Below are 20,836 nucleotides of genomic sequence, written 5' to 3' on the forward strand. Positions count from 1 at the left end.
TAATGCGTTGTTGGTTGCGTTGACGACGCGGCGCCCAACAACGCAAATGTGAACGTAGCCTTACAGCACCATTTCCAGTTTTCCATATTACAGAATTGTATCTTTATAAATGTCGCACTGATGGGCCGTACGGCATCCTATGTTTTCTGCTCACACCCATCTGATCTCAGTCACATTGCAGCTGAATACAGATCTGCCCGGCCTGATAGAAGAACATTGCTCTGAGGGCAGCCGACATTTACAGGATTGCCCTCATCAGATTTTTATGCTAACAAAAGCGAGATAAAATGTGAAGAGTCACATATTATACAGAACTGGCCATAAATAAGACAAGTGATGCAGAACTATCAATATGGGAGGGGGAAACAGTTGTGGCCAGAAATATTGCAGCAGTTCATAGATGAGGAGGGTGAGGTTTTATTTTCCTGTGATTTAGGTCTGATCCAGGGTTGTGAAGTCTCCAGGAGGTCTAAGGGAAACATTCCTTAATTGATGGAGCAAGACAAATACATTCGACATATTCATTCCAGCTGTGTCACAGGTCGTCAGAATTTTGTAAACCATTAGTACAAAAAAATAAAAATGTGAATATTGCCTAACATTCCAGAGATACATTATTCCTCTGGAAAATGTCACAGCCAGTCCCATCAGTACCAGCAGCAGTGAAACCCTCAGAGAAAACCAGCTTATGTATTTTTAAGAAAAAACAATTATGGATTTAAAAAAAAAAAAAACTACAGCTAGGCCGGCTGTATGGGCTGTATGGGCTCCATGGAAGTGCGGGTCTGGTCTACTGGTGAGGACGTCCCTACAGATCGTTTCCCCAATAACCTGCAATGTGTAACTCAGCCTGATACAGATCCAACTGCGTTACTCTCCACTAATATCACCCCGCGCTTAAGAATTATAGAAATGAAAATGCAACTCACAGCTGTCAAACAAGTTTATTACAAGTCAAATAGTTAGAAATAAAAAAGAGAAATATATAAATATATGCATACATACAAATGAATAATAAAGAATTATAGAAATCAAAACAATGAATTATTAAACATTAGAGATTAATGACGAAAAAGCAAAACACATTTTGTACCAAAGTCCCCTGTGCTTTAGCTGCAAAAATTGTATTGCGGTGCTTAACACAAAATTCCTTTCTCATTGAATACACTATAAGACACGAGGGGGGGGACGGGAAAGGGGGGGACGGGAAAGGGGGGGGACGGGAAAGGGGGGGGACGGGAAAGGGGGGGGACGGGAAAGGGGGGGACGGGAAAGGGGGGGGACGGGAAAGGGGGGGGGACGGGAAAGGGGGGGGACGGGAAAGGGGGGGGGACGGGAAAGGGGGGGGACGGGAAAGGGGGGGGACGGGAAAGGGGGGGGACGGGAAAGAGGGGGACGGGAAAGAGGGGGACGGGAAAGAGGGGGACGGGAAAGAGGGGGACGGGAAAGAGGGGGACGGGAAAGAGGGGGACGGGAAAGAGGGGGACGGGAAAGAGGGGGACGGGAAAGAGAGGGACGGGAAAGAGGGAGGGGAAAGAGAAACTGGAAAGAGGGACGGGAAAGAGGGAGGAGGGAAGGGAAAGAGGGACAGAGGGAAGGGAAAAAGGGACAGAGGGAAGGGAAAGAGGGAAAAGGGGAAAGGTGGGACAGAGGACAGGACGGGGGACAGAAATGGGGGACAGGTCAGACAGAGGATGGGGGGCAGAGGACGGGAAAGGGGGGACAGAAGGCCGATGGCCAGGGGGGCAGACCCTAGCAAGACAATATAAAAATGGAGACAAAGGGAGACACGCAGCACAGTCCCATGCAAGCATCATGCCCTTTCACAAGCAGACTCCCAGCACGCAGTCCCATGCAAGCATCACCCCCTTCCCCATGCAGACCCCCAGCATGCAGTACCATGCAAGCAACATCACCCCCTTCTCCCCAGGCCGCCCCCTCCAGCATGCAGCCTCATGCAAGCAACATCACCCCCTTCTCCCCAGGCCGCCCCCTCCAGCATGCAGCCCCATGCAGGCAACATCACCTTTTCCCCAGGCAGATCCCCCCTCCAGCATGCACATCCAGCCCCATGCAAGCAGCATCACCCCCTTCTCCCTAGGCAGACCCCCCTCCAGCATGTACATGCAGCCCCATGCAAACAACATCACCCCTTCTCCCCAGGCAGACCCCCCTCCAGCATGTACATACAGCCCCATGCAAGCAACATCACCCATTTTCCCCAGGCAGACCCCCCTCCAGCATGTACATGCAGCCCCATGCAAGCAACATCACCCCCTTCTCCCCAGGCAGACCGCTCTTCCAGCATGCAGCCCCATGCAAGCAACATCACCCCCTTCTCCCCAGGCAGATCCCTCCTCCAGCATGCAGCCCCATGCAAACAACATCACCCCCTTCTCCCTAGGCAGACCCCCCTCCAGCATGCACATCCAGCCCCATGCAAACAACATCACCCCCTTCTCCCTAGGCAGACCCCCCTCCAGCATGTACATGCAGCCCCATGCAAACAACATCACCCCTTCTCCCCAGGCAGATCCACCCTCCAGCATGTACATACAGCCCCATGCAAGCAACATCACCCATTTTCCCCAGGCAGACCCCCCTCCAGCATGTACATGCAGCCCCATGCAAGCAACATTACCCCCTTCTCCCCAAGTAAACCTCCCCTCAAGCATGCAGCCCCATGCAAGCAACATCACCCCCTTCTCCCCTGGCACACCCCCCTTCAGCATGAAGTCCCATGCAAGCAACATCACCCCTTCTTCCCAGGCAGACCCCCCTCCAGCATGCAGCCCCATGCAAGCAACATCACCCCTTCTTCCCAGGCAGACCTCCCTCCAGCATGCAGCCCCATGCAAGCAACATCACCTCTTCTCCCCCCCCCTCCAGCATGCCCAGGCAGACTCCCAGCTCATGCATGAACATCCACTTACCTGATCTGTGACCCCAAAACACTCCAAATTCTGCCATGACACGTGCTCTATGGAGAATGACCCCCCAAACACTCCAAATCTTGCACAAAATCCTCCAAATCCCGCCATGACATCCACAGCTTCCTCCTGTCTGCTCTGCTCTATGGAGAAAGAGGCGCCGCCCCTTCCGGTCACATGGGCACGACGTCAGCAGAGGTCCTTTAACCGACTTGGATTTAGCCTCTACCAAATGTCTAATGACATCATCCCAAGGAGCCCATACAGTCAAGCATTTACCATATATGTGGAGTGGGCTCTGCAGGTGGAGGTAGGTGCTGGAGATTCCCAATTACTGAGGGCGGGGGACATTAACCCCTTCTGCACAGAGACTCTTTTGGGGTCTTTGTTGCTCTTTATAAGAATCATAACGTTTTTGTTCTGTTTCCTGTAATAGATACATACGACCCAACTATGGAGGACAGGAAGTGAGGGAGCGGGTTGTTCTCCTAGTACAGGGCCCCTTTCTTGGCCCCACACAGTGTAATGCCCCCATAAGGCTCTTTATGCAATATGTATGGTGCCCCCCACACAGCATATTGCTCCCACAGTGCCACCATCCCCTGCAGTGTACATCAATTTTCTGGTGCCCAAAGAGATCATATAGAGGCCGGTGGTGATGGAGTCAGTGATGGACTCTGGACAAATCTGTTTCTAGAGCCGTAGTAGAAGATGAAGATGTCGTCCTCACCATGAAGTAGTTATTTCTCCTGTCACGTGTAATGAATATCTCCTGCAGTATTGCTAATGCCGATTCCAGGGTCGGTAAATGAGATGAGAATTAGCGTTATGAAAGATGAGTCTATGAGGAACGTATTCAGCTGCCGACTCCGAGGGAGAAACTGCTTGTTGTCTGTGGCCTAAATATATAGGATTTATTAGTAGCTGAAAAGAAGAAAACTGAATAAAATAATTAATCTCCTCATATGTTTCCCTTATTATCTCCAGTAATTGTATTACACAGGATTTTTATGATGTTACATCGGCTCATCTTCTCATTCAGATCTCTACAATATCAGATCCTCTCGGTGAAGATTTTCTGTATAAGAGAATTTTCCTGATTTACCCACTAATGATGGATATAGACAGAGACAAGATGGCAGAGAGGATAATACACCTCACCCTAGAGATCCTCTTCCGGCTTACTGGAGAGGTGAGAGATTCTGATGACGTCACATTACATCATTCTTATCTATGGGAATAACAGATGGACAGAACTGGAGAGGTGAGGAGTCTGGAAATGTCTGTAGTGAGATTTATTAATGTGTTTCTCCATAACCAGGATTACACAGTAGTGAAGAAGACCTCTAGTGAGCGCTGTCAGGACCCTGTGTCTGAAGGATGGGGAAAACCCTTGAGCCCAATCATGTGGTCTCCACCTCACCCCCTGATACATGAGGACATCAATGACCAGAAGATCCTAGAACTCGCCTACAAAATTATTGAACTGCTGACTGGATAGGTGACAGTGCTGGGAATGTTGGGACATTATACACTAACGCTATGAAGGGATTGGGGGGATGACGGTATCATTGTATGTGTCAGGTTCCTATAAGGTGTCAGGATGTCGCCGTCTATTTCTCCATGGAGGAGTGGGAGTATTTAGAAGGACACAAAGATGTATACAAGGATGTCATAATGGAGGTTCCTCAGCCCCTCACATCACCAGGTAATAGACAGGACTAAATATACACGGCCTATAATTGTCTGTATGTAAATAATGAATTCATATGTATTTCCTCCAGATCTATCCAGTAGGAGGACAACACCAGAGAGATGTCGCCGTCCTCTTCTTCCACAGGACTGTAAAGAAGAAGATCCCAATGTTCCTCAAGATCATCAGGTAGATGGAGAGAAGGTGTCATGAGATCTCCCCTATGATGTGAAGGTTTTGGGCTCATTCTTGTTTTATCCCCCAGTATTATATGTTTTATACTTATGCAATGAGAACAGTGGAGATGGCAGGATTAGAGCTGATCATAGATGTGACTTCTCCATCTGTCTGTGACTTTCACAATATTTGTTTCAGGGAGAAGATCTGACCCATATTAATACTACAGAGACATATGTGAGGGGGGATGAGCGGTGTAAAGAGGAGATTCCTACATATGACTACCCAGGTGAGTAGTAACCACGAAATGCAGAGAAGTCACAGATTCTTCTCAGTCACCAGCTGTGGCTGCTTTATCGATCATCTATTCCGGTCGTATTACAATCGTGTGATCACCATTTTACCTCTAGACCACAACATTCTGCTCCATTTGGAAATATTTAAATTACTTTATAAAATTGCTAAATCCTTTTCTATAGAACTTACAATGTGAAATATCCACCTACTCCCTGGTATTAGAAGACAGTGACCGTTACCTGCCCAGATCTATAAACTAGAAAGCCAAATCACATAGAATGTGCTGACAAGTTAGAAAATCACTTGAAGAAAAATGTTATAACGGGTCTGTAAGAGAAAACGGAGGGTAATGATGCTGTTGGCTTCCTAGATCCCCAATATCTTATTGGGTGAATCTACCTTCTCTCCCTTGTGTGCTGCTGAATGTGCTCATATGGTCCCTACAAAACCAGGTCCAGTCTTTCTGGTCAAACTTTGCTTTTTTGACAGAGCCAATTTGTTACTTTATGACCAAGCCAATTTTAACAATTCTGACCACTGTCAGTTTATGAGGTTATAGCTCTGGAACGCTTCAACGTTTCCCACTGAGTGTGAGATTGTTTTTTTCGTGACATATTGTACTTCATTTTAGTCATAAAATTTATTCGATATAACTTGGGTTTATTTATGAAAAAAACAGAAATTTGGCAAAAATTTTGAAAATTTAGCAATTTTCAAACTTTTAATTGTTGTACACTTAAATCAAAGAGTGGTGTCACACAACATAGTTAATAAATAACATTTCCCATATGTGTACTTTACACCAGCATAATTTTGGAAACATTAATTTTTTTTGTTAGGACGTTATAACTAGGGTTGAGCGACTTTTGTTTTTATAGGATCGGGTCGGATTTCACGAAACCCGACTTTTTCAAATGTCAGGTCGAGTGAAATCGGCCGATCCTATAGAAAAGTCGGGGTCGGGGTCGGCCGAAACACGAAACCCAATGCAGTGCATTGGGTTTCTAATGGTTCCCAGGGTCTGAAGGAGAGGAAACTCTCCTTCAGGCCCTGCGATCCATATTAATGTGTAAAATAAAGAATAAAAATAAAAAATATTGCTATACTCACCCTCTGACGCGCCCTGGTTGTAACCGGGAGCCTTCCTTCCTAAGAATCAGCGCTTGAAGGACCTTTCGATGACGTCACGGCTTCTGATTGGTCGCGTGAGCGGTCACATGGGCGTCACGCGACCAATCAGAAGCCGTGATGTCATCGAAAGGTCCTTCAAGCGCTGATTCTTAGGAAGGAAGGCTCCCGGTTACAACCAGGGCGCGTCCAAGGGTGAGTATAGCAATATTTTTTATTTTTATTCTTTATTTTACACTTAAATCTGAATTCCGATACCAATTCCCGATATCTTAAACATATCGGGAATCGGTATCGGAATTCCGATTCCAGATTCAGAAGATCGCCGACTTCATGGCCGACCCCACACAGGGGTCGGGTCGGGTTTCATGAAACCCGACTTTGCCAAAAGTCGGCGACTTCTGAAAATGGCCGACCTGTTTCGCTCAACCCTAGTTATAACGATTAATAGTTGACCAACAATTTCTTATTTTTCCAACAAAATTTACAAAACCATTTTTTAGGGACCACCTCACATTTGAAGTGAATTTTGGAGGTCAATATAACAGAAAATACCCAAAAGTGACACCATTCTAAAAACTGCACCCCTCAAGGTACGCAAAACCACATTCAACAAGTTTATTAACCCTTCAGGTGTTTCACGAGAACTAAAGCAATGTGGAAGGAAAAAATGAACATTTTACTTTTTCACAAAAAATTACTTTGGAACCAATTATTTTATTTTTACAAGGGTATCAGGAGAAAATGGATCATGAAATTTGTTGTGCAATTACTCCTGAGTACAACAGTACTCAATATGTGGGAAAAAGCCACTAGGTGCATAGCATGGCTCAGAAGGGAGGGAGCACCGTTTGGTGGTGCCATATCGCGTTTTGAGACCCTCTGATGTACCTAAACAGTGGAAACCCCCTAATTCTAACTCCAACCCTAATCCGAACACAGCCCTAACCATAATCTCAACCCTAACCCTAGCACAACTTTAACCCTAATCCCAACCATAAACACAACCCTAACTTTAGCCCCAACCCTAACCCTAACTTTAGCTCCAACCCTAACCCTAAGTTTTGCCCCAACCCTAACTTTAGCCCAACCCTAACCCTAACTTTAGCCCAACTCACTTTAGCCCAACTCTAACCCTAATGGAAAAATGGAAATAAATACATTTTTTATTTTATTATTATTTACTAAGGGGGTGGTAAAGGGGGGTTTGATTTGCTTTTTTTAAAATTTTGACCACTGTGATAGAGTCTATCACAGTGATCAAAATTAATCAGTAAGAAAAATGTCCTACTGTTGCCGACTGCCGGCCGGCAGATCTTGACGGGCGCACTGCGCATGTGCCTGCCTTTTTCTCCTGGAATAAGACACCAGCAGCTCAGAGGACTTCACAGCCAGGAAGGGACAACGGAGGTACCGGGTGGGGATCAGCGGACCCTATTTCTCTCTCCTATGATGTTCAGTCACATCAGAGGAGAGAGAAATTAAATGGAAAATCTGACTTTTTTTGCTAATTTGTTAATAACGGTAATCGCAACACTGGGGTTGGAAAAAAGTATTTAGTCAGCCACCAATTGTGCAAGTTCTCCCACTTTAAAACATGAGAGACGTCTGTAATTGATATCATAGGTAGACCACAACTATGAGAGTCAAAATAAGAAAACAAATCCAGAAAATCAACTTGTCTATTTTGGCAAGATTTATTTTGCAAATTATGGTGGAAAGTATTTGGTCACCTAAAAACATGCAAGATTTCTGGCTCTCACAGACCTGTAACATCTTCTTTAAGAGGCTCCTCTGTCCTCCACTCATTACCTGTAGTAATATGAACTTATCATTATAAAAGACACCTGTCCACAACCTCAAACAGTCACACTCCAAACCACTAAGGTTAAGACCGAAGAGATGTTGAAGGACATCAGAAATAAAATTGTAGCCCTGCACCAGGCTGGGAAGACTGAATCTGCAATAGGCAAGCAGCTTGATGGGATGAAATCAACTGTGGGAGCAATAATAAGAAAATGGAAGACATCACCCCGTGGAGTCAAAATGATCCCAAGAACGGTGAGCAGCAATCCAGAACCACATGGGGGGATCTAGGGAATGACCTGCATAGAGCTAGGACCACGTAACAAAGGCCACCATTAGTAACACACTATGGTGCAAGGGACTCAGATCCTGCAGTGCCAGGCGTGTCCCCTGCTTAAACCAGTACATGTCTGGGCCAGTCTGAACTTTGCTAGAGAGCATTTGGATTATCCAGAAGAGTATTGGGAGAATATCATATGGTCTGATAAATCCAAAGTAGAACTGTTTGGTAGAAACAACACTTGTCGTGTTTGGAGGAGACAGAATGCTGAGATGCATCCAAAGAACACCATACCTACTGTAAAGCGTGGGGGTGGCAACATCATGCTCTGGGGCTGTTTCTCTGCAAAGGGACCAGGATGACTGATCGGTGTACATTAAAGTATTAATGGGGCCATGTATCATGAGATTTTGAGTGCAAACCTTCCATCAGCAAGGGCATTGAAGGTGAAACGTGGATGGGTCTTTTAGAATGATAATGATCCCAAACACATTGAAGGAGTGGCTTCGTAAGAAGCATATGAAGGTCCTGGAGTAGCTTAGCCAGTCCGCAGATCTCAATCCCATAGAAAACCTTTGGAGGGAATTGAAACTCCGTGTTGCCCAGCGACAGGTCCAAAACATCACTGCTCTAGAGGAGATCAGCATGGAGGAATGGGCCAACATACTACCAACAGTGTGTGCCAGCCTTGTGAACACTTACAGAAAACGTTTGACCTCTGTCATTGCTATAAAAGGATATATAACAAAATATTGAGATGAACTTTTGTTAATGACCAAATACTTATTTTCCACCATAATTTGCAAAGTAAATCTTGCCAAATCAGACAAGGTGATTTTTTTGGATTTGTTTTCTCATTTTGACTCTCATAGTTGTGGTCTACCTATGATGTCAAGTACAGGCCTCTCTCATCTTTGTAAGTGGGAGAACTTGCACAATTGGTAGCTGACTAAATACTTTTTTTTCTGTACTGTAACTTCAAAAAGGATTATGATAAACTACATAAAAAACATTAAACTTGTGCCATGATATATCTCTAAGATGTACATGGCTGATGGCTGTAATATACATTTATTTATGCCTGGAGAAGATGTTGGCATAGCTCGAGCCCTGGTTTAATGGATTCACTCCACATCATAAATTACATTCTGTTTTCAATCCTAAGGAATTCAGATTACTGCACAATCTTTCCTGAAATGAGGAGCACTAGTACTTTATCTACTCGTATCTTTGACTAACTAATATTTCTTCTTGAATCTCATCTGACAGAAACTATTGATCCTTATGATAGTTTAGATTGGCAAGAATCAACAAGCCCCATACTGTAACTACTCCAGAGAGGTTTCGCCACTAGTTATTCATTTTTTACTGATGAAGGTTGTTGAGTTTGATCATTTCAGTAGATGTGTTATTGTCTATAGTCGGTTTTTGACTACAGTAGTTATTTCCCAAAATACTCTGATAGCCAGTTTTGTGTTCCTAATCAGAGCCCATTTTTCAAATCTCACTTGTGTTACTTTAGGTGGTAATAATTTTTCACTTCTTCACAAAATATAAGCCCCAATTTTTTCACTTTCACAAAGGATAATAGCAAACAGATGGACCTCAAAAGTTATTTTACAACTTCTCTTGTTTTGACAATACCCTATATACGGTTGTACATTACTATAAAATGATGCACCTAAGTGCAAACAGGTGTGCGCTTGATAATAGCCTCTAAAATATCAATAACCCCAATAGAAAATGAAAATAGGACGTAATTTCTCTATATATATACCACAATGGTAGTAATAGACATCCGTAGTGAATAGGTGGAATTACAACATCGATGTTCCTACCTTCAAACGAAGGATTGTAATGAATAAGGAGTCCGTGAGGAGTAAAATCCTTCTCGTGCTGCCGCTGTATTTACAGGAGGTTCCAGGTGCAGAGCGCCGTAATAAAGTCCACATAGGTGGCTACCCCGGCCGGTAGCAGCCACCTAAAACGAGCCATCGGGTTGGAGCGGGGTCCCGGAACAACAGACGCCGCGCAGTGCAGGAGCGGTGAGTCTAGGTAAACCGAAGGACCTGTGTGACGTGCGCAGTCACGTGACCGATCCCAGAACCCGAGAGTGAGTACGGAACGATGTGAGGGTCAATCTACCAACGCGTTTCAGAGACTGCTGTCTCCTTCTTCAGGGTTAACCCTTACCCCGTACTCTTCCTCTTTATATAGTTTCTCCTAGCAAAGTCCCATTATTGGAATCCAAAAAGTTCAGAGCCGATATTCAAGCCTCTAGGTGCAATAGTGTCTAAGACAAAGATCCACTTTGTTTCGGCTCTGGACATAGCTTTGATGTAATCGCCACCTCTCCAGTGGCGTACTACTTTCGCTATACCTGACACTTTCATCTGATGTGTCCTCCCTTCATGATGTTCTATGAAATGCTGAGACAGTGGGTGACCCATAACTTTATTTTTGATGTTACGGATATGTTCCCCTATTCTGGTTTTCAACGGTCGTTTTGTCCTCCCCACATATAATTTTCCACACGGACATTCTATGATGTATATTACTCCGGAGGTAGTGCACGTCACAAAGTCCTTAATTGGGAATATTCTGTCCCCTTTTCTGATGTTTGTGCATTTCTGTGTGATGGTTTGATTGCATATATTACATTTGTGACACGGAAAAAATCCTTTCAATTTAGTGTGGAAAATGGAGGACTGTATAAAAGACGGTTTATTTTGAATAGTTGGTGCAATCAAATTCCCCAAATTTTGGGACTTTTTGTATATAAACCGGGGTTTTTCCGTAATCGCGTCTCCCAGTATCTTGTCATTTTTTAAAATGTGCCAATGTTTCCTAACAATTTTACGTAAAATATTAGAGTTAGTATTATATTTAGTAATTATAGGAACGCAATCTATATTTTCTGTAATTTTTTGGGGGGCGGGATGAATAAGTTCCTCTCTTGTTCTGGAGAGGGCCATATCTCTCGACTTCTCCAGCATGTTCATATCATACCCTTTCTCCAAGAATTTATTTGTTAATTTAGATGCCTCCATATTGAAATCCTGGGATCTCGAACAATTACGATGAATCCTAATGTACTGGCTTTTGGGAATATTAAGAAGCCAGTTTGGCAAGTGACAACTGTCCAGCGGGATGTAACTATTTGTGTCCGTTGGTTTACTGAAAGTGCATGTTTGGATTTTATGGTCCTCAATAAAAATTCTTAAATCTAAAAAATGAATATTTGTGGTACTGGTGGTGGAGGTGAAATTTAAAAAATGTGAATTTTTATTAATATCCTTTAAAAACTGGTTAAGAGAATCCCACCCACCAGACCAAATAAAAATGACATCATCTATAAAACGCCGCCAGAGGACCAGGTTCGCGCGCAGACAGCCCCCCGGGTAGATAAAGGACTCCTCCCAGCTACCCACATAGAGGTTTGCATAACTGGGCGCGAACCTGGTCCCCATAGCGGTACCCCACTGCTGGGAGTAGTAGTCCTCCTCATACAGGAAGTAATTATGGGTTAAAATAAAGTGCATAAGTTCCCCCAAAAATTCGATTTGTGTAGGAGGAACCTGAGAGAACCTATTTAAAAAGTACATAGTGGCCTCGCAACCTTTTTTATGATCTATTACAGTGTAGAGAGAGGTAATGTCCAAAGTACCCAAAATAAAATCCTTTTTCCATTCCACTTGTTGTAAAAGATTTAAAATATGTGCACTATCTTTAAGATGTGAGGGTAAAAGTGGTACAATAGGTTGTAAATGAGAGTCAACTAATTTGGACATATTTGCTGTAAGACAGTTGATGCCCGAGACAATGGGTCTGCCGGGTGGATTGGCAGTATCTTTATGGATTTTGGGTAGGTAATAGAATACTGCCAATCTGGGGGGTCCATAATTAATGAAGTCAAGTTCCTGTTTATTCAGGAATCCCATCTCAAAACCCTTCTTGGTAAGGGCCCTCATTTCTTTGGTATATTTCTCAGTAGGATTTTGATTTAATTTCCTATAAGTCTTAGAGTCCCCCAATAATCGGAGTGCTTCTTTATGATAGGATTCCTGATCCAGAATTACTACCCCCCCTCCTTTGTCGGCTGGGCGAATGACCAATTTTTTATTTTGTTGCAAGGAAATAATTGCCTCTCTTTCTTTTTTATTAAGGTTAAATTTAAATTTCCCACATTTTTTGTCGCTAATCTTTCTAATTTCATCTGTTACGTTATTCTGAAACGTATTCATATGTGTTGAATATTCATTAATTGGATGAAATTTGGATCGATTTTTAAGATTAGTGTGAATAAAGATATTATTTTGGGTTGTTTCTTCATATGTGGTCACTGGATTCTTTATAAAATGTCTCTTTATTGCCAATTTTCTCATAAATAATTTTATGCCTATATAGGCTTCAAATTTGTTAAATTTATTGGCAGGAGCAAACTTGAGACCTTTCTGCAGTAATGATAATGTGTCCCCATTTAGTTTTTGTTTACTCAAATTAAAAATAGTAGGGACATGTTTACTGGGTATATTTAGTGACCTTTTCTTTTTGGCGAGTTTCCCACTTCTACAACCCCTTTTCCTAATTTTTTTCCTACCACACGGAAAAAAGAATGTTTAGTAGATTTGGTGTTATTCTTTTTAGGGGGAATTTTTGGGGGAACTTATGCACTTTATTTTAACCCATAATTACTTCCTGTATGAGGAGGACTACTACCCCCAGCAGTGGGGTACCGCTATGGGGACCAGGTTCGCGCCCAGTTATGCAAACCTCTATGTGGGTAGCTGGGAGGAGTCCTTTATCTACCCGGGGGGCTGTCTGCGCGCGAACCTGGTCCTCTGGCGGCGTTTTATAGATGATGTCATTTTTATTTGGTCTGGTGGGTGGGATTCTCTTAACCAGTTTTTAAAGGATATTAATAAAAATTCACATTTTTTAAATTTCACCTCCACCACCAGTACCACAAATATTCATTTTTTAGATTTAAGAATTTTTATTGAGGACCATAAAATCCAAACATGCACTTTCAGTAAACCAACGGACACAAATAGTTACATCCCGCTGGACAGTTGTCACTTGCCAAACTGGCTTCTTAATATTCCCAAAAGCCAGTACATTAGGATTCATCGTAATTGTTCGAGATCCCAGGATTTCAATATGGAGGCATCTAAACTAACAAATAAATTCTTGGAGAAAGGGTATGATATGAACATGCTGGAGAAGTCGAGAGATATGGCCCTCTCCAGAACAAGAGAGGAACTTATTCATCCCGCCCCCCAAAAAATTACAGAAAATATAGATTGCGTTCCTATAATTACTAAATATAATACTAACTCTAATATTTTACGTAAAATTGTTAGGAAACATTGGCACATTTTAAAAAATGACAAGATACTGGGAGACGCGATTACGGAAAAACCCCGGTTTATATACAAAAAGTCCCAAAATTTGGGGAATTTGATTGCACCAACTATTCAAAATAAACCGTCTTTTATACAGTCCTCCATTTTCCACACTAAATTGAAAGGATTTTTTCCGTGTCACAAATGTAATATATGCAATCAAACCATCACACAGAAATGCACAAACATCAGAAAAGGGGACAGAATATTCCCAATTAAGGACTTTGTGACGTGCACTACCTCCGGAGTAATATACATCATAGAATGTCCGTGTGGAAAATTATATGTGGGGAGGACAAAACGACCGTTGAAAACCAGAATAGGGGAACATATCCGTAACATCAAAAATAAAGTTATGGGTCACCCACTGTCTCAGCATTTCATAGAACATCATGAAGGGAGGACACATCAGATGAAAGTGTCAGGTATAGCGAAAGTAGTACGCCACTGGAGAGGTGGCGATTACATCAAAGCTATGTCCAGAGCCGAAACAAAGTGGATCTTTGTCTTAGACACTATTGCACCTAGAGGCTTGAATATCGGCTCTGAACTTTTTGGATTCCAATAATGGGATTTTGCCAGGAGAAACTATATAAAGAGGAAGAGTACGGGGTAAGGGTTAACCCTGAAGAAGGAGACAGCAGTCTCTGAAACGCGTTGGTAGATTGACCCTCACATCGTTCCGTACTCACTCTCGGGCTCTGGGATCGGTCACGTGACTGCGCACGTCACACAGGTCCTTCGGTTTACCTAGACTCACCGCTCCTGCACTGCGCGGCGTCTGTTGTTCCGGGACCCCGCTCCAACCCGAAGGCTCGTTTTAGGTGGCTGCTACCGGCCGGGGTAGCCACCTATGTGGACTTTATTACGGCGCTCTGCACCTGGAACCTCCTGTAAATACAGCGGCAGCACGAGAAGGATTTTACTCCTCACGGACTCCTTATTCATTACAATCCTTCGTTTGAAGGTAGGAACATCGATGTTGTAATTCCACCTATTCACTACGGATGTCTATTACTACCATTGTGGTATACATATAGAGAAATTACGTCCTATTTTCATTTTCTATTGGGGTTATTGATATTTTAGAGGCTATTATCAAGCGCACACCTGTTTGCACTTAAGTGCATCATTTTATTGTATTATTTATTTCCCACCAACCTAGTGTGGAGGTTGGTTTGGTATTGCAGCAAGGATTGATAGCCTTTCCCCTCCTTTTTCTAACATTTTGCGCCACCATCTATACTTACTTTTATTGGTTGTACATTACTGTCTAGGCACATTTCAGGATTCAGAAGGGAAGTAGCACCATTTACCTATTTGAATCCAGATCTTACAGGAATAGCTTGCAGACACAATATATTTGGAGCAGTGTTTATGGCCATCTGGCAGCTCAAAAGATGGCCACAACGAACAGGCTTGGCGCTATCTACTCCATTTTCCTGATCCCAGGGATTTTCTTTGCTCATTACCTTTCAACACCCCTACATGGATCTGGACTTGCATAGAGACCCCCCTGGCTTAGGCCACAGTGTTGCCTGCAATTCGGTGGTGTGAAATGGGAAGAACAATAGTCAGGTAGCCAGATAAGAACCAGTAAGGCAGAGAAAATACTAAATCAGAAGACGTTACCGTAGTCAGCAAACAGGCCGGTATCACAACAGGAAACAATTGCACAAGCCGTGAGCTGAGCATAGAGGACTGATCCAGAGGAGAACAAGGCTGTCTCTGGCAGCTTCCTTCAATATGCTTCGAGCTTTTGTAGAATATGGTGCCATCCTATTGGCTGCATCAGGGAGCAGATTACTTAAGCTGGACAGCACATACACTCATACTGCCAGACTGGATGGTACTACTTGTCTCAGGCACCCTAATCTTAGCGGCTGAATCGAGCCTATGTCATCCAAAGCTTCTAGTTATAATGTTTACTCCATTACCAGCCCTGCCTGCCATATGATCAAGGACACGCCTGGTGACATCTTAGTAGCAGATCCCAGAAGAGATGTGACACACCATCTGCAGAAGCCATAGTATGACAAAATTTTAGAAAATGAGCCCTAGAAATCCCCATAAAATGACTCCATTTTGGAAATTATAACCCTCACAGAACTAATCTATTGGAGTAGTGACTATTTTTGATTCCACAGGCACTTTCTGGAAATTAGCACACAGTGGATGTGGGAGAAAAAAAAATGAAAACATGCCACTTTATTACCCAACATATAGTGCCCTGATTGTGCTCCAGGAGACACACACCATAAATTAAGTGGGTTCTTCTCACTACAGTAATGCCAAATACATGTAGTTTAGGCACACTGAAAGGCTCAGAAGCGAGGGGAATATTTGATTTTGGGAGAATGGCTATTGCTGGATTGGTTAATAGAAGCCATGTTAGTTTTCAAGAGCCTTTGATCCACTAATAATGTGGAAACCTATGTTTTTCCACTGACAGACGATATACCTGAATCGGGACTTGTTTTTTGTTAGATAAATATAAGTTTTTATTGGTATTATGTTAGTCAATGTAATGTTTCTTTGTTGCTTTTTATTCCATATTAGGGAGGTAGAATGAACAAACAGCTGAACACCACACTCCACTGATTCATCCTCTGACAGTTTCTATTAGACTGTGAAATATCATTGTCTTGGTGAAGAATTCAATATTTTTACATAACTTGCCATTTTTAAAGACCGTTTAGGTAGAAATGTTAAATGACATTCAAAGATAGTTTATTCAAAAATAATAATTGGTTTATATCTTGGCAGATGACTGTACCAGGAGATCAGAGAAACAGCTGACCTCTTCAATTTTTAAATCGGATGATTTTGAGATCCCACTGGATACAATTGAAGTTAATGCCATTACTCCAGATATACCATCCTCCCTTCACAGCAAAGATCTCTCATCTAATCCTTTCAAACAGGTCTTGTCTTCTGATTTATTTGCGGCAACTAAGGAAAATCAGAGTCACAAAATACGCATTAAAAACGGAAATACTCCTAAATCAAAGAAGCTTTTTTCATGTTCAGAATATGGAAACTGTTTTCCCATTGAAAAGTCTTTTATTAAACATCCAAAAATTCACACAGTGGAGAAAAGATTTTCTTACTCCAAATGTGGAAAATGTTTAAAACACAAATCACATCTTGTTAGTCACCAGAGATCTCACACAGGGGAGAAGCCGTTTTCCTGTTCAGAATGTGGGAAATGTTTTAACCCGAAATGCAATCTTGTTATACACCAAAGAAACCACACTGGAGTGAAACCTTTTTCATGTTCAGAATGTGGGAAATGTTTTAATGAGAAATCAGCTTTGGTTAAGCACCAGAGAACCCACACAGGGGAGAAGCCTTTTTCATGTTCAGAATGTGGGAAATGTTTTATGCAGAAATCAGATTTGGTTAAGCACCACAGAACTCACACAGGGGAGAAGCCTTTTTCATGTTCAGAATGTGAGAAGTGTTTTAACCGCAAAGCGAGTCTTGATCGCCATCTGAGAACCCACACAGGGGAGAAACCTTTTCCATGTTCAGAATGTATGAAATGTTTTAATCAGAAATCAGATTTGGATAGGCACCAAAGAACCCACTCAGGAGAGAAACCTTTTTCCTGTCCAGAATGTGGGAAATATTTTAACCAGAAATCAGATCTCATTGTACACCAGAGAACTCACACAGGGGAGAAGCCTTTTTCATGTTCAGAATGTGAGAAATGTTTTATACAGAAATCAGATTTGGTTAAGCACCAGAGAATTCACACAGGGGAGAAGCCTTTTTCCTGTTCAGAATGTGGGAAATGTTTTAGCTTTCAAAGGAATCTTGTTATACACCAAAGAACTCACACAAGGGAGAAGCCTTTTTCATGTTCGGAATGTGAAAAATGTTTTGTAAAGAAATCATATCTTCTTAGTCATCAAAGAATTCACACAGGGGAGAAGCCTTTTTCATGCTCATAATGTAAGAAATGTTTTACACTAAAATCAACTGTTTAACATCAGAAAAGTCACAGAGGGAGTGAAGCTTTTTTCATGTTCAGAATTTTGGAAATGTTTTGACCAAAAAATGTATTTATTAAAGGGGTTGTCCATTACTAGGACACCCCGTTGTCATTCCTCATGTTTGGCCTATTTAAAATAAAAATATTCATACTCTTATTGTTTGATATGTCCAAAAGTGTAGAAAGTGAACCAAGATTAAGAACATACTTGCTTTGAAAATGCATTTGGTATTCTTTTAGTCTTTTCCCTATGTTGCCTATGATTTAAAATACATTTTTCCTGCATGTTTCAACCAAGAAAAAAAAATACTTTTTAATATGACTGTTAACTTTGAAAAAATAAAGAATTCATCATTTTAAGCATGTCTTGGATTTGTAGAGTAGAAGCTGGATCAAGCTTTCCTTTTCCAGTGGGAAGGGATTGTCCCACACAGAGAGAAACCATTATCATACCTACAGTAGAAAGTGAAAAAGAAATGACTAGAAAATCGTATTTTGCTGACCATCAAAAATAACTCAGACTGGGAGACACTACATATGTTATTGACAAATTGCACAAAAACATAACAGATAGTCATATAATTAAATGAGAAAGGATAATTGCTAGGAATGAACGAACGTGCTTGTTGACACTCTGATGTCACTTGAGTATCTGGGTGCTTGGAAATACTCAGTGAGCATTAGCTGTTGCTTAGATTTGAAGTTCGAATCCCCACTCCACATGTTTGGTGTCTGTTGCACAGCCAATAAACATGCAGAGGATCGCCTGCCAGTCACTCTAATGCCGTAGCCATCTCTGTAGAGGCATTACTGTGATTGGCTGGCTGTATTATATAATCAGAGGTTATAAAAGAACAGGTGCCGCCACGCTCGGCATACTGATTGTTCTGTCCAGCAATATAATTGCTGTCTAAAGTTTAGTCATATTTTTATATCTCCGTTATTACAGGCATTGTATTATTTGTGCGCATTAATCCTTCCTATATTATATATTGTGAGGTAACAGCACCGTCTGCTGGCGGTTTAATGTATATATTCTAGTTTATTTTGCAATGTTTTATGGTTAGTTCCTAGGGCATTGTGGGATTGTTCCTGTTGCATTGTCTTATTTTTACACTGTGAAGGGAACAGCAGCCATTGTTCCTCCATGCCTTTGAGGAGAAAACACCACTCGCTTTTCTTCATGCTCCTTAAACAGCCTGCTCTAAGTATAGTTGGTAAGCACTCTCTATGTGTTACAGTCCTGTGTTTATCAATACGTTTGCTGTACTAAGTAGGTAATCATCAGTTTATATTACTTCATGTTACCTATATATTACCTCATATTACTGTGTATTGCAGACTATCTGTATTTTATGCTCTGTGCAGTTATATATTCTGCAATGCTCCTGTTATTGCATGCTATAGTTTCACCCTCTCCTGTCACATCTGCAATCAATAAAAGGTTACAATTTTACAGCCTCTTTTCTTAAAGAAGATAGGGTTTAGCTACATGTCTCATTGAACACCCTGCTAACATGTATGAGGACAGTATAGTGAAATAACTGCTGAGAACAAGCTCAGAAGATCTGACGATACGGAACCCGCCATTATCCAAGCATACGGTTATTGCATACGGATATCGCAGCAAGCTCCTAACAATTGCACTGAATAATTGTACCATATGGAGCCGGCCATTATCCACGCAGAGCCAACACAGGGATATCGCAGCGGTCCCCTAACTGTTGAATCATGTCTCAAGGACGAGCACCCTCTGTCAAGACGAGATCATGAGTTGGCTCCTCCAAGACATCATCCTTCAGCAATGCCAACGCCATTGCCCACGCAAAAGCTGAAGCGGCAAAAGCACGAAGCACCTTAGCTGAGCAAGAGATACAATTAAAATTACAACAAGCACCATTGGAGGCAGAAAAAGCACAACAGGCATCCCTGGATGCAGAAAAAGTACGCCAAGCATCCTTGGATGCAGAAAACGCATGCCAACACCATGCCTTGAAGGGACATTACAGAAGCTTGCTATTGAAAAAGCAGCAGCTGCCATTGCGGAAGCAGAAGCCTTAGAAGCTGCCGTATATTCTGACGATGAACACAGCAGATGCAGCAGTCTGCTAGACCTACAGAAAGTCACTCATTATCCATTGCAGCGTGCTGCAGACTACGTCCCTAAACATTCCATATCAAGCGACAATTCAGACCCACAACTGAAGACAGAGCATTTTGTCGACAAGTCAAGCCAACCAGATTATTCGGACCTCCAAAAAGCAAACCATCAGTCTCACTGCCGCAAGTCATATTGGGATAAGACTGACTGCAATAATCTTTCTCCAGAACAGAAGATTCGGAATCTGTCCCGGCTTAAAGAGACTCCGTTCGCTTCAAAAAGGTAGTACAGCAGTTGGACCAAATCAGAGACATCTAACAGGTATGACCGCACCGCACACATATACTCTGACAACTCTCCATCAGCTCGTATCAGCACCAATCAAGCCACAATGGACTTTGCCAAGTTTATTGCTCGACGTGAGTTGGTCACTAAGGGACTTGTAAAGTTCAGCAATTGTGCTGAAAACTACAGGGCTTGGCTAGCCTCCTTCAATAATGCCATAAGATACATAGGTCTATCATGTAGTGAAGAAGTGGATCTCCTGGTAAAATGGCTAGGAAGTGAGTTTGCTGAACATGCAAAGAGAATCAGAGGCATTAGTGTAAATTATCCAGAGGTCGGCCTCAAAAGAATTTGGAATAGACTTGATTAATGCTATGGCTCTGTAGAGGTTATAGAAAGTGCCTTTTTTAAAAGAATAGACTTTCCTAGAATAGCGAACAAGGACTATTCAAAGCTCAGAGAGTTAACTGACGTGTTAATGGAGTTGTTTGTAGTAAAAAGAAGAAGGAGATCTTATGGAGTTGACATACCTTGACACTGCTGGAGGTGTGAGCCACATAGTTCAAAAACTCCTGTACAACCTGCAAGACAAGTAGGTTGCATATGGTTTTATGTATAAACAGACTTACAATGTACCATTTCCTCCATTCAATGTGTTTGTAGATTTTGTCTCAGAACAAGCAAAAATTATAAATGATCCTAGCTTTGATTTCATGCGGTCATGTGCCAATACCTCT

The 20,836-nt window shown here is 42.3% G+C and overlaps 2 protein-coding genes across 2 annotated transcripts in view; both read left to right on the forward strand.

The window, feature by feature from the left end:
- The window catches only part of LOC138663541 (zinc finger protein 271-like), a 112,934-nt gene extending 93,767 nt beyond the window's left edge, over positions 1 to 19,167 (forward strand). Inside the window, exon 8 of the mRNA XM_069749781.1 lies at positions 16,827 to 19,167. Coding sequence (XP_069605882.1) covers positions 16,827 to 17,672 — 846 coding nt within the window. The 3' untranslated portion in view covers positions 17,673 to 19,167. The remainder of the gene's footprint in view (positions 1 to 16,826) is intronic.
- LOC138663539 (oocyte zinc finger protein XlCOF29-like) lies at positions 3,125 to 4,618 on the forward strand. Its single transcript, XM_069749780.1, has 3 exons — positions 3,125 to 3,240; positions 3,973 to 4,122; positions 4,252 to 4,618. Exons 1-3 carry the CDS (start codon positions 3,163 to 3,165, stop codon positions 4,429 to 4,431), a joined length of 408 nt encoding a protein of 135 aa, XP_069605881.1. The 5' UTR covers positions 3,125 to 3,162; the 3' UTR covers positions 4,432 to 4,618.
- Positions 19,168 to 20,836: the final 1,669 nt, after the last annotated feature.

This window comes from Ranitomeya imitator, chromosome 2 (genome assembly GCF_032444005.1).
Source record: "Ranitomeya imitator isolate aRanImi1 chromosome 2, aRanImi1.pri, whole genome shotgun sequence".
Taxonomy (NCBI): Eukaryota; Metazoa; Chordata; class Amphibia; order Anura; family Dendrobatidae; genus Ranitomeya; species Ranitomeya imitator.

Bases quoted from the DNA above. Each gene is read 5' to 3' on its own strand.
- LOC138663539 (XM_069749780.1), top strand. From the start codon at position 3,163: ATGTCTAATGACATCATCCCAAGGAGCCCATACAGTCAAGCATTTACC. The intron at 3,241-3,972 runs GTAGGTGCTGGA...CTTCTCATTCAG, and splicing joins AGTGGGCTCTGCAGGTGGAG to ATCTCTACAATATCAGATCC. The intron at 4,123-4,251 runs GTGAGAGATTCT...CTCCATAACCAG, and splicing joins TCTTCCGGCTTACTGGAGAG to GATTACACAGTAGTGAAGAA.